Genomic DNA, 12,571 nt, shown 5'->3' on the forward strand with positions numbered 1-12,571 from the left:
CTGGTGTGAGAACGACCTGAGCCTGGTCGTTGTTATATAGTTGCAGGTCGGCCAATGTCGGCGCGAGAAGATGTATGGGTACATACCAAAAACAAACGCGCGTTGGGTGGCGACGCTTGATATTTTGATTGGCCCGTAGAAAGGCAAATGCTAATAAAATAATTTGAATTCCATAACATCACCCACCAGACCAAACGGTTGGGATGCATTTAGATGGGCTGTTGGTGCAACGTTGGCTACGAGGGGGGAGGGAGGCGGACAACTACATCGGTGACCGGATAGGCGGGCAGGTTGAGCTCGTACTTCTTCTCCAGCGATCTGCGCCAACCCACCAGTCAGAGCACAACACAAAGAAGAAGTTGTTGTTATGGTGATGGACGCGAGCGTACGGAGGAACGAAGCGGCCGCCCAGCCAGTGCTCTTTGCGGAAGGAGCGCGTCGCCAGCTTCGGCGCCGTGAGCGACACTGTGCAGAGGGCTTTGCTGGTTATTTGATTGTTGCAGGCTCGTCAGGCTCAGAGTTGCACATACCCAAGAGCTGCGGCTCCTTGACGCCCACACCCGCGCTGTCGCCTGCATTGAGGAGGAGGGAAAGCGAAAGCGAAAGCGGTTGAGCGACCCCTTTCCTTTCTTTTCGGGTGGACGCGGCCACGGTGGAAGGACCTTTCTCAACGTCCCAGCCGGAGGGAATGTCGATGGAGGCGATGGGCACCTCGGTCTCGCGCAGCCGCTGTGCCCAAACCTCCAGTTCAGAACACGACTAACACGGAGTAGATGGTGGGGTGCAATAGACCTTCAAAACGGCGTCGAATGGTGGTCGTACGCCCGACTCGGGCTTGAAGCTGAACCCGAAGATGGCATCCACGATCAGCTGCCCCCCCCCATTTCCACGCAAGCCGGGCACGCAACACGCAGGCGGTCAACCTCACAAAAAGAAGCAAAGCAACAACGCCCGGGCCACGTTTCACATCAGTACATACGTTGTAGTCTTCCAGCCTGTCGGGCAGCTGGTCGATGAAGGGGATCCCCATGTACTCGCATTGCTTCACCAGGTTCTGCACAACGGGGACGTCCGAAACGCATGACACCGTCGATGTGAATCTGAGGCGCCTGCGCAGTGTGGGTTGGTGGAAAGGGGAGGGGAGGAGGCGTTACGCGGTACAGGTCCTTGTCGGTGCGCTTGGGGTAGTGGATGGTCGGCTGGTAGCCGAAGAGCAGCAGGTGGCGAGCGCACACGAGGCCATCGCCGCCAGTACCGCCCCTACGTTAAGGATTCCATACTCGTGTTGTGTCGCATGGCAAAGGCCGTGTGTCGTGGTGTCGTGGTCGTGTGCGTGTCGTGTCGTGTCGTGCGTGTCGTGTCGTGTCGTGTCGTGTGGCACGGAAGGAAGAGAGGATATTTGTTGCCGGGGCCGGCGATGACGAGCACGTTGTGGTGTGTGGGGAAGACCTTGGCGATCGCCGTCGCACAGCTCAGTCCCGCCAGCTCCATCAGCTGCCCTCCCGCCCACCCACCCACCACCACATGTTGTAACTGAGCAAGGGGGAGAAGAAGAGCTGAAGCAGTGCTTACCTGGTCGACGGAGAAGCCGCAGACGGGTCCCATCAACTCCACGTCAATGTTCTGGGCCTCCTCCTGCGTCAAGTACTGCAGCCGCACGTGCAGCACAAACGCGCCCCTCCCGTAAGTCTCCTTGGAGGAGGCGGCAGAGAAGAAGGCAGAGGAAAAGGGGACCTTGAGGCGGCGGGTGCTCATGGTTGGTGGTACTTCTGCTACTCGTGGGGGCAAAGTGGTGGCAAAGGCTCGCCGAAGGGGCGTGAAGGAGGGGCGCGTGCAGGTGCTGGTGCTGGTGATGGGGGTGGTCGTGCAAGTGGCCAAACGCAGGCTGGTGCTGGAGGGTGGCACCGTGGATTTGGGGAAGAGAAGAAGGCCGGGCCTGCTACTGCGTGCGACGTGTGTTCTGCCGCCAACACGAGCGAAAGAAATATTTTCATTTATTTGTCACTTTTCCTTGTACGTATTTTCTTGTGTGGAAAGAAATATTTTCATTTATTTGTCACTTTTCCTTGTACGTATTTTCTTGTGTGGAAAGAAAAGAAAATGTTTTTCTCTCTAACGTTCCAAGCAAGAAGTGAAGGTATTACAAGGACGAAGGAGGAGGGAGGCGGACAACCACATCGGTGCCGGGGTACGGGGGCAAGTTGAGCTCGTACTTCTTCTCCAGAGACCTGCACCACGCGCAAGCCGACCTCAAGGTGAGCTCACACACACGGCGCGAAATTGGCGTCGTGGTAAAAGATGGTGATGGACGCGGCTGCACGCGAGCGTACGGAGGAACGAAGCGGCCGCCCAGCCAGTGCTCCTTGCGGAAGGAGCGCGCCGCCAGCTTCGGCGCCGTGAGCGACACTGTGCAGGGTTGTTGGCCGAACGTTAGTGACCCGCCTCTGTGTGCAAGTGTATCGCGCACGTACCAAGGAGGTGCGGTTCCTTGACCCCCACGCCCGCGCTGTCGCCTGCAACGCACAGAGATGCCACAGAAGAAGACAGAGAAGAAGAAGGATGAAGGAATGGGTACGATCAATCCTCCTATGGACATGGCAAGGTGAGAGGAGGATGGATGGTGGAAGGACCTTTCTCAACGTCCCAGCCGGAGGGAATGTCGAGGGAGGCGATGGGCACCTCGGTCTCGCGCAGCCTCTGTGGCCCAAGTTTAGTGGAACATGGCGTGCGTAGTGCGACCGGGTCAAATACGGCAAGAGTGGGGGACCTTCAAAACGGCGTCGAAAGGCGGTCGGACGCCGGAGTGCGGCTTGAAGCTGTATCCGAAGATGGCGTCCACAATCAACTGTAGCCCACATCATCAGGCGCACACGCACACGCACACGCACACGCACACGGACCACCGCACACGGACCACCGCACACGCACCATCGCGCGCGCGCGCGCACACACACACACACGCACCACCGCACACGCACAAATTCATGCACATTAGAGATATCTGAGACAGGAGCACATGGAGACATTGGCATTGCACGCGAAGCAGTTCTTTTGGGTACGTACGTCGTAGTCCTCCAGCCTGTCGGGCAGCTGGTCGATGAAGGGAATCTCCATGCACTCGCATTGCTTCACCAAGTTCTGCACAACGGTGAGGTGCGAAACGCATGACACACGTGCACACGCGCACGAGGCGCTCGAACTGTTCAGTAGAGAAGCCAGGCCGAGTGAAAGGAAGTGTGAACCGCGCTGGGGAGGGGAGGGGAGGGGAGGCGTTACGCGGTACAGCTGCTTGTCGGTGCGCTTGGGGTAGTGGATGGTCGGCTGATAGCCGAAGAGCAGCAGGTGGCGAGCGCACACGAGGCCATCGCCGCCAGTACCGCCCCTACGTTAAGGATTCCATACTCATGCGCAATTCCCTGCGTGTTGCTGCGTGTGCGGTGATGCGTGTCATGCAGTGATGCGCGTGCGGTGATGTGCGCTGCGTGTGTGTGGAACGGAAGGAAAGAGAGGATATTTGTTGCCGGGGCCGGCAATGAGAAGCACGTTGCGGTGCGTGGGGAAGACCTTGGCGATCGCCGTCGCGCAGCTCAGTCCCGCCAGTTCCATCAGCTGCCCTCCCGCCCACGCGCCCTGTGAGTGCACCACTCCAAGCCGAAGAGAGAGGAGAGAGAGCGAGGAGCAGCAGTACCTGGTCGTCGGAGAACCCGCACGACGGTCCCATCAGATCCACGTCGATGTTCTGCGCCTCTTCCTGCGTCAAATACTGGTGATGCAGACCAGCACCCAACCAAGTTACTTCATTTTATTATGCAATATTTTAATAATTACACTGAATAAATAAAAATAACGCACTTTTATGCTGCTCATGCTGTCGTGGGTGCTTCTTGTGCTTGCTCGTTGAGCTTGTTGTGCCAGGCGGCAAGGTTTACGTGGCGGCCACGTCGGTGTTTATGTGAACTCAAAGTTCGCAGTTTGAAATTCCAATAAAAGAAAGCTCAGGGAGCGCTGCCCTTGCGCCTGGCCGACCTGTGGTCTTCTTCCTCCTTGGCCTCGCGCTCACTGGCCTCCAGGTCCCGCAGCTTGAGCTGATAGGCGTCATCGCTGCTGCCCAGCCCGCTCACATCGCTCGCATCGCTGCTCTCCGACTCGCGCCGCTCTTTCCCCTTGTGGTGATCGTTGCGTCGCTTCTCCTTCGGCGTGGTCTTGGTGGGCACCCGGGGCGAGCTCTTCTTGCCCGAGCGCGGGGTGGTCGGCCGCGGCGCCGCGACAGTCGTGAAGGGCACCATCACAACGCTCTCAAAGAGCCACCCGTTGTTCTGGTCGTTGCGCACCAGGTCCGCTCTGCGCGCAGTCGTGGTTGTGATGACGTAAGAACTTGCGCGCGGATTGAAGTTGCAAGAGGGAACAGAGGCGTGTACGTACGTGTAGTCCTGCACGCAGACGGTGCCCTGTTCGTGATAGGCCTGCACCAGGGCCTTGACGTGCAGGTGCGTGTCGTCTCGTGCGGTCACCAACACATTCGAGAACCTTTACACGCCACGCACACACACACGTGAGTCGGACGAACGCACATCACAGCTGGGGGCGCGCGTCTGAACGTACACGTGGCGCTGTGCGAGGGGCGTGGGCAGACTGGAGCGCATGAACTCCTTGATGGCGTCCCCGCCGCGAGCTCCGTTGAAGCTTCCGTTGTGCACGAAGAACTCTGCAGCCGCCGTCCTGTTTGACGAATCTGTTCGCACCAGGAACAGTATGTGCAGAATCACATCAGTCTCCGGCGTGTCGCGCGTGTCGTGCGTGTCGTGCGCACGCGTTCTGTGTGGTGTGGAGTGTTACCAAGCACGTAGGCAAAGTTGTGGACGAATTCGGTGGCCTCGGCCTTGCGTTCCCACGACAGCCGGGCGGTGAGCGGCAGCGCCGAAGCCGAGTTTGTGTGACGCAGACGCGCCCAGATCGAGGGCATCGAGTGAGCTTGCGCTATCGCCAGCGCCTCCATCATCTTCTCAATCGCCTCCACTGCTGCCTGCGTGTGCGTGCGTATGCGATGGTGCGTGAGCGCAGTGTTGCGTGCCAGCTGCTCGGGGGGTTTAATCAAGTGGTACCTTGGCCCCTCCGGTTTCTTCGAACGATCGGCTGACCCTTTGCGTGGCCTCGACGTAGGCCGCGGACACCTTCGGGTCGAGCAACCGGTCGACAGCGAGCCTGAGCCGGTCGGCAGTGATGTCCTCCGCCTGGCATCCGAGATTCACGCCCGCGCCGAGTTCCTGCGCAGATCGAAAGAAACAGGCGCGTGAGTCGCACACAACCGCGAGGGCACAGGTCTCGAGGTGCGCGCGTACCTCTATACGGCGCGCGTTCATCTGCTGTTCGATGGTCTTCGGGAGGAGCACCATGGGAACCTGTAGACGCACGGCGTCAAAATTGGTGGAATCCAAGGAATGTTAAGGGAGAGGGGAGGGGCGAGCAGCGCACGTTGGACACCATGGCCTCGCTGATGCCGCCCATGCCGCCGTGCGAGATGAACACGCTGGCCCTGTCTAGAATCTGCGGCTGCGGCACGTACTCCTTCACAATGAAGTTGTCTGGCGTCTCTCCCACATTCTCTGCGCGGTCTGGTGAGTGAGCGTGACAGAGTGACGCGTGTGCGATGTGTGTGGTTCATGTACCAAGGTTGCCCTTGCCCACAGACATGACAAACAGGTGCGGGCTGTTCTTGAACGCGGCGAAGCACGTCTGCTTTGTTGATGACCACAACCGTCGGTTCAGGGAAGTGATCAAGCCAAAGAGCGAAAGCGAAAGCGAGAGGAAAAGAGCGAAAGCGACGAACCCGGAAGAAGAGAGGGTTCATCCGGTAGAGCGTGCCCATGGATATGTAGACGAGGTGCCTCCTCTCCTTGCTGGAGGAATCCTCGCTTTCGCTCTCCTTCTCGTCATCGCCGTCTTCTTCGTTCTTCTCGGACGTGTCGACGTCGCCTTCGCTCTTTGCCTCCTTGCGCCGCGACGGCGGGAGCAGCTCGAACGGGAACTCGACCGTCTCGCGGCGGGTCTCCAGCGACGGGCCGCAGAAGAGGAAATTCTTCCGCTGCATCACGTCCGCAAATGGCTGTCCAATTCCCCACATAACTAACAAGCTGAGCAATCACGCGGCTTCAGGTGCTGGGTGGTGGGTGGTGAAAAGTTCACCTGAAAGTAGGCAGAGGTGGAGACGAGGTTGAGGTACGGCCCGCCCTTGAAGAGGTTGGTGACGGTGAGCCCGGTGATCTGGAACCGCGTCAGGAGGCGTTCGAGGATGTGGTTGCTCTCCTTCACATACTCGCCGCCCTCGAAGCGCTCCATGATGCCGCGGGCGATGATCGTCTTGCTCTTCACGTACCCACGCCACTGTGGCGCTAGACCTGTTTCATGTCGTGTGCGGTGACGCGTGTGCGTGTGCGGGGGCGCGTGTGCGTGCGGTCAGCTGCTTATTAAAGAAAGGAATCGCGCCATACGAGACGTCCGCCGTACCGGGGAAGCAGCAGACGTAGGGTCGGTTGAGGATCTTGCCGAGGAAGATGCCCCAAATGGCGCTGACGTCGTGCACGATCAGGTCGTACCGCTCCATCTTCAACTGATCTATCAAAGAATCCTGCACGTGTCGTGTGACATGCGCGATGGTGAGGTGTAACATCCATCACCCGAGCAGAAGAAGACATGGGCACCTGCAGGATATGCTCGGCAGCGTCAAGCATTTCGCGCGCAGTGTTGAAGATGTTGGTGATTTCTCTCTTCAGCTTGAACTCCTCGTAGGCGTAGCTCCTGTTGGTTGCAAACGTGAGCCATTGAATTAGGGCACCACGCCTGCAGGTGCTGACCAAAGAGCAGACCTGCGGTCCACCTGGCGCTCTCACCTGAACTCGGCGCCGGTGGCCTCGACCTTCTCGCGGAAAGACGCTGACGCGTAGTAGACCACTTCGTTGCCCCGGAGGACCAGCTCCGAGGCCAGGTCGAGCGTGGGGTTGATGTGCCCGTGCAGCGGTACATTGAGGAACAGCACACGTATCCCGCTCGCCCTGTGATGCTGTGGCTGTACCTTTTAGCAATACAGAATTATTTATGTTTATTTGATTATTTGCACAACAGAATAACATTATTATGATATTTTATAATTTGATATTATATTACAGAATATATTCGGGGGGGGGGTGAGGTGAGAACCTGTTTGGCCTTGTCCTTCTTTCCTTGCGACTTTTTCCTCTTCAAATCCAAGGGCACTTTCTTCCCTTGCGAGCTCTTCTTGTCCATCTTGCTGTCCCACGCTACAACAACTCGCCGCCCACTCTGCTCTGTGCCGTTACCTTCCCACGGCAACACTTTCACGAAACGCTGCGGTGATTATTTCAATTAAAATTAATAGATTAATATTAATATTAGTCGTGGACTGGCTCCTCCGCTCGTGCTGCTGCTGTCCGTCGCTGGTTGAGGATGTCGAGGAGGGCGGTCATGACTTCGTCGCAGGTGTGGTGTATGACCAGATCTGCCTCGTGGTCCTTGTCCGTTGGTTGCAGGTTGCAGATCGCCACCTTGGCTTCACCTTCGCGGCCTTCCTCATCATTCTCCTCCGCCTTCTCCTCCTTCTTGCCTGCGTCCTTCGTTCTTGCTCGGCCTGCTCTGCGTTGATCTCTCTTCTTCTGCTCCTTCGTTCGCTTCTGCTTGCAGTAGAACGGCATGTCGCACGCTGGCGTGACCGACAGCTTCGAGCCTGTGATCGCCCATCACCATCATCATCAGGCACACGGCCCACAACCGAAAGACACCAGAAGCGGAGGGACACGAGAGGGTACCTAGACACAGGGTCAGGTCGGCTTCCTTGGATTTGGCGACCGCCGCGGCAAAGACGTCTTCTTCAAAGCCCTCACCAAAATGGACGATCGTGTCTCGCAACGCGCCATCGCAGCCTTCCTGGTCACTGGCGTTGTGGAGGATCCGTCAGGTTGGCAGCTGGGGAGAAGGTTCGTTCTTCTTCTTCTTTCAAAGAAGTGGTACCATGATCGGCGGGTCAAGTGCGAATCTTCATCATCTTCACTTTCGTCCTCATCCTCGTCACTGTCCTTCTTGGTCACCTCGTAGTCCCTGTAGTACTTCATGCCGCACTTGGCACAGATCTCGGCCTGCAGCAAGTCAGCAAGAAGTACCCAAGCAACGAATAGGGGCCGGCGGACACATACAAAGAGGTTCCCGTGGAGCTCGGCCAGCTTCTCTGCGACGTCAGCAAAGAAAAGTCAGTTGGCCGGCCACCAGACCTAAAACCTACAAACACTGCGCAGTCGAGGTTGCCGCCTCACCTTTCGGAAACCCGCTCTTGATGTGTAGATTGTCGTAGTTCTGGCTCACTATAAAATGCACCTTGCCCATGCGCTCCAGCTCGGCCTATGCGCGGACAAGACCGTAGCAGTCAGCCAAGTACGACGCAACCCCGAGGAGAAGCCTGGCCCTCCCGGTACGTACCAGGACGCGGTGGGTGGGAGTGGGTTCGATCGTGGTGAGCTCCACAACGGCCCTCTTGGGCGCGCCACGCACCCACAGCCCGTTCTTGCCTCGGAAGTCTGCCCGTAGAGAGCAACAAGTCAGTTCATGTGTGGCGCTTGTGTAGTGTGTCGTGTGTCGTGTGTCGTGTGTACCTGGGATGCCAGCCGAAGTGGAGATGCCAGCGCCCGTGTAGACTACCATGCGCCGGCTCGCCTCGACCAGCTTGGCCAGCTGGACGACCAGCGCGTCCAGGCGGTGGGGCGGCAGCGCGGGCGCCTCGTCCTCGGGCGGGATGGCGTCCTTCCACTCCTTGAGCGCCGGCGTGCCGCGCAGGTCTGACTCGGGCAGCCACCCGTCTTCGGCGCCGTCCACCCACCGAACCAGGTACTCCTTCCTCTTCGATCTGGGCACTGTCCTCTCCTTCACGATGTAGTCAATCTCTGCCATTTCGTCCTCTTCGTCCTCTTCTTCGGCCTCTTCATCTTCCTTTGCTTTTGTTTTTAGTCTCTTGTTGGTGATGGTGCCCGAATCAGAATCGGATTTGTTATCGCGCAGACGCGAGATGAGCTGGGCCTTCTGTCCGGAGGTGGGCAGACCACGCCGCTTGAGTAGGGCGCGCAGCTGCACCACCGTCTTCGCCTCCCAGTCTGTGTTGCCGATCTCAGCTTCCGGCCTCGCCGTCTTCGGCCCCGCGTCCCCCTCTTTGCTCGCCTTCCTCTTCATCTGTGATTAGAAAGAATGAAAGTTAAATATTTCGGAATTCGTTTTTCCAGGAAAAACACGGCAATTACTTCACCGCGCAAGAAGATTCGTACAACTTGAGGCGCACGCACCAAGATGCAACAGGGCGCAGGGGGCAGAGTGCAGGAGGTGCCGGAGGAAGAGGAGGGCGACTGGGTAGTGGACTTGCAGGAGCTGTTCAGGCGCTTCGACCGCCGCTTCTTCCATTCGCGGCTGGCTGCTCGTGTGCAGGTGAGCTGGAGCAGCACCTTGCGAAGGTCTCGCCCCCTTCCTTCCTGCCTTCCTCTCTCCTACTTGTTTCGCTTTGCCCCTTTCTCAACAATGAGAGGACATAGAGAGACGGGCGAATGCGTAGTGCGATCGAGGCGGGAAGGCGGTGGGGTGTTTGTGAACCTTAGCGAGCCCATACTGCAGTACCGTTCCAAATCGGACATCATCGACGCTCTCTTGGTAGCCGTCCTCCTTCCATCTGATTCATCTCTTGGTGCTGACTTATGTGTCGTGTGTGTGGCGGTTGTGCGTGTCGTGCGGCGTGTTGTGGCTCTACATGAACATGCAGCATGAGATGATCCACGCCTACCTGTATGTCACCCGTGACAAGGACTGGACAGGGCACGGCCCGTCCTTCCTCAACCTCTCCCAGTACGTTCTCTCTCTCCCAACTGCGGCCACCATGCAATAGCGAATGTAATGACTGCCCACTTACACACGCACCACAGAGCAATCAACAAGTCCGAGGGAACCAACGTCCAGCCGTACCACCACTTCAGGGAGGAGGTCGAATTCCTAAAGGACACCAGCAACCACAGGTCGATGCCAAGGACCTCCTCGCCGAAGGTCCCTGCCGCTCCACCAGGAGGTTACCTTCTCCTCCCACCTGGGCCACGCATCATTCCTTGGCTGACTATTAGCTTGTGTTGTTGTTGTATGTGATGTGCCTCTGTGCGCAGGTAGGACACTACACCAGTACTTCGCAGTGGCCAGGCAAAAGCTCGATGACAAGACCGCCTCAGATGATAAACAGACCAACAGCGCTGCTCAGGGCGGCCCGAAGGCGGACGAGAGCAAAAGAAAAGAAAAGAAAAAAGAAGAAAATTAAAGGCAAAACACACAAGATGGAACCTGGCGTGGTGGCGTGCATAGGGCTGGGTGCCATGGGCGGGCCGCTGGCCCACCGTCTGCTGGTGGAGGGCGCGACACGTGGTACGGTGCGCCGCATGGTCTTGTGGGACCGCGTGACCGAGGCGGGCACCCAGCGCGCCGCAGAGTGGTCCAGCAAAGGGGCGGCGGCAGGGGTGGAGGTTACCTCCGTCGCCTCGCTCGAGGAGTTGGGCCGAGCGCAGCCGCAGTGGGTCGTGACCTGCCTGCCCACCTCTGCTGACGTGGCATCCGTCGCCACAGCGCTCGCGCCCCACCTCGCCCCCTCCACCACTACTGTGTGGATCGACTGCACCTCAGGCGACCCGCAGGCGACCCGCGCGCTGGCGAACCGGTTGGCCCAACGCGAGCCGGGCCACGGCCAAGTGGTGCTGGTCGACGCCGCACTCTCTGGCGGGCCGCGCGGGGCCGCAGCTGGCACGCTGACGGTGATGGTGGGTGGCACCAAGGACAACGTCGCTCTGGTCACGCCCGTCATCTCCACCTTCGCTCGCGAGATCGTCCACGCTGGCGGCGTTGGTACGGTCCCACGTGTGCAATGCCGTGTTGCGTGTCGTGTGTGCGTGTGCGGTGCATACTCACAAAGGTGGTCATGCGCGCGTGTGCTATAGGTGCAGGGCATGCGATCAAGGCAGCCAATAACCAGCTGACGGCCACGGGCATCTGGAGCACGGGCGAGATGCTGGTCACCCTGTCCAAGCTGGGCGTCGACCCCGCGGTCGCACTCGCGGCCATCAACAAGTCCTCCGGCAGAAGGTGCGCGGACCGGCTCCTTGGCGGGTGAGTGGTCCGCACTCGCTCACCCATTGGCCCACGGTTGTGGCCGCGGCGGCTTGTCGCAGTTGGGCGTCGATGCAGCGCTTCCCGGACAATATCTTGACCCGGGGCTTCGACTACGGCTTCCGCCTGTCGCTCCTGCAGAAGGACATCCGTACCGCGTGCAAGATGGCCGCCGGCGTCGGGTAACATCACGTACCACAATGCCAATTCAACCTCCAGCCAACTGACGTGTAGCGTGTGTGTCTCGTGTGTGTGTGCGTGTGTGCGTGTGTGCGTGTGTGCGTGTGTGCGTGTCGTGTGTGTGGCGCGTGGTATTGATAAGGGCGTGGACGCCCCTGGCGCTGCGTGTGAAGGAGATGTACGAAGCGGCGGGCAATGCGCTTCCGGCGGATGCGGACCACGTCGAGGCTGTCAAGCTGACGGAACAGCTCAGCCATGCCACCCTCCTGCCCGCCTCGCCGGGTGCAAGCGAGGATGACGCCCCGCGCTGTCCCGACCTGCGCGCGCTCGGCATCGAGCTCGTCGTCTTCGACTGCGCTGGAACTGTCATCGATGAAGGTACACCATAGATCGACACGCAACACCACACGACACGCGTTGACTGGTGCGCGATCAGGTGCGTTGGTGTATGAGATCCTGCAGGGCACGATGAAGTCGAATGACCTCACGGTCACGTCGGAGGAGTTCGACAAGTGGCATGGCACCAACAAGCGTGACGTCATCGCCCACTTTGTCAACCGGCAGCACGCCCAGGCCGACCCGGCAGCCCGGGAGGCCATGATCCAGCGCATGTTTGACCAGTTCATGGCCGGCATCGAGCAAGCCTACTTCGCCGACGACCAGGACAACGTGCGCGTGTTCCCCGGCGTGCTCGACGTCCTGCGTAAGCTGCGCGCTGCCGGCATCAAAGTCGGGCTCAACACAGGTGCTCTTTGTGGTGTTATGTGTGTGTGTTGCTGCTGCTGCTGAGTGTGCAAGTGCAGGCTATCCGCGGGTGGTGGCGGAACGGCTGCTGACGAAGCTCAACCTGTGGCCGGAGGTCGACGAGCTGGTGGTGGCCGACGACGTGGGCTTCGGCCGACCCTACCCCTACATGATCCACCACCTCATGCGCCGCTTCGCCCTCCTCGACGCCCGCCGCGTGGCCAAGGTGGGCGACACCGCCCGCGATATGCTCGAGGGCAAGAACGCCGGCTGCGGCCTCGTCATCGGTAAACACCCCCACCCCCTAGGCACACTGCACACAACGCACACAACATGCACGGCTCACCAGGAACTCTGGCCTGGCTACAGGTGTGCTGAGCGGTGCTGATGGAGTTGACACTCTCCTGGCGTCGGGCGCTGACGTGATCCTCCCGGGAGTCGCCAACATGGTGGTGGGCTGAGG

At 59.3% G+C, this 12,571-nt stretch overlaps 6 protein-coding genes across 6 annotated transcripts; 2 read left to right on the plus strand and 4 right to left on the minus strand.

Annotated features, from left to right (window-relative positions):
• Window positions 1-236: 236 nt before the first annotated feature.
• ACA1_290770 (apolipoprotein AI binding protein) lies at window positions 237-1,755 on the minus strand (the record flags this gene model as incomplete). The annotated part of the gene is made up of 9 exons (XM_004367998.1): window positions 237-318; window positions 390-465; window positions 531-572; window positions 663-729; window positions 823-870; window positions 980-1,109; window positions 1,162-1,260; window positions 1,382-1,533; window positions 1,573-1,755. 9 exons carry the CDS (start codon window positions 1,753-1,755, stop codon window positions 237-239), a joined length of 879 nt encoding a protein of 292 aa, XP_004368055.1.
• A 385-nt stretch (window positions 1,756-2,140) lies between these two features.
• Window positions 2,141-3,778, minus strand: ACA1_290780 (proteinbinding protein; the record flags this gene model as incomplete). Its single annotated transcript, XM_004367999.1, has 9 exons — window positions 2,141-2,228; window positions 2,331-2,406; window positions 2,472-2,513; window positions 2,631-2,697; window positions 2,768-2,845; window positions 3,064-3,138; window positions 3,277-3,321; window positions 3,544-3,630; window positions 3,689-3,778. Coding segments are annotated over 9 exons (648 nt in total), but the record flags the coding sequence as incomplete, so codon positions are not given.
• A 217-nt stretch (window positions 3,779-3,995) lies between these two features.
• On the minus strand, window positions 3,996-7,281 carry ACA1_290790 (glycosyltransferase, MGT subfamily protein; the record flags this gene model as incomplete). The annotated part of the gene is made up of 14 exons (XM_004368000.1): window positions 3,996-4,341; window positions 4,423-4,527; window positions 4,603-4,732; window positions 4,837-5,023; window positions 5,103-5,264; window positions 5,340-5,399; window positions 5,473-5,612; window positions 5,667-5,733; window positions 5,828-6,103; window positions 6,184-6,395; window positions 6,505-6,625; window positions 6,699-6,795; window positions 6,888-7,063; window positions 7,195-7,281. The coding sequence occupies 14 exons, from the start codon at window positions 7,279-7,281 to the stop codon at window positions 3,996-3,998; spliced, it is 2,166 nt and encodes a 721-aa protein (XP_004368057.1).
• A 125-nt stretch (window positions 7,282-7,406) lies between these two features.
• Window positions 7,407-9,228, minus strand: ACA1_290800 (SAP domain containing protein; the record flags this gene model as incomplete). The annotated part of the gene is made up of 7 exons (XM_004368001.1): window positions 7,407-7,738; window positions 7,821-7,945; window positions 8,023-8,147; window positions 8,205-8,236; window positions 8,322-8,406; window positions 8,485-8,582; window positions 8,658-9,228. The coding sequence occupies 7 exons, from the start codon at window positions 9,226-9,228 to the stop codon at window positions 7,407-7,409; spliced, it is 1,368 nt and encodes a 455-aa protein (XP_004368058.1).
• Window positions 9,229-9,342: 114 nt separating this feature from the next.
• ACA1_290810 (uncharacterized protein) lies at window positions 9,343-10,345 on the plus strand (the record flags this gene model as incomplete). Its single annotated transcript, XM_004368002.1, has 5 exons — window positions 9,343-9,469; window positions 9,620-9,696; window positions 9,806-9,888; window positions 9,966-10,105; window positions 10,197-10,345. The coding sequence occupies 5 exons, from the start codon at window positions 9,343-9,345 to the stop codon at window positions 10,343-10,345; spliced, it is 576 nt and encodes a 191-aa protein (XP_004368059.1).
• A 16-nt stretch (window positions 10,346-10,361) lies between these two features.
• ACA1_290820 (haloacid dehalogenaselike hydrolase domain containing protein) lies at window positions 10,362-12,569 on the plus strand (the record flags this gene model as incomplete). The annotated part of the gene is made up of 7 exons (XM_004368003.1): window positions 10,362-10,923; window positions 11,022-11,160; window positions 11,247-11,366; window positions 11,507-11,742; window positions 11,801-12,109; window positions 12,168-12,395; window positions 12,478-12,569. The coding sequence occupies 7 exons, from the start codon at window positions 10,362-10,364 to the stop codon at window positions 12,567-12,569; spliced, it is 1,686 nt and encodes a 561-aa protein (XP_004368060.1).
• Window positions 12,570-12,571: the final 2 nt, after the last annotated feature.

The sequence above is a fragment of the Acanthamoeba castellanii genome (assembly GCF_000313135.1).
Source record: "Acanthamoeba castellanii str. Neff unplaced genomic scaffold scf7180000084777, whole genome shotgun sequence".
NCBI classification, from domain to species: domain Eukaryota; phylum Discosea; order Longamoebia; family Acanthamoebidae; genus Acanthamoeba; species Acanthamoeba castellanii.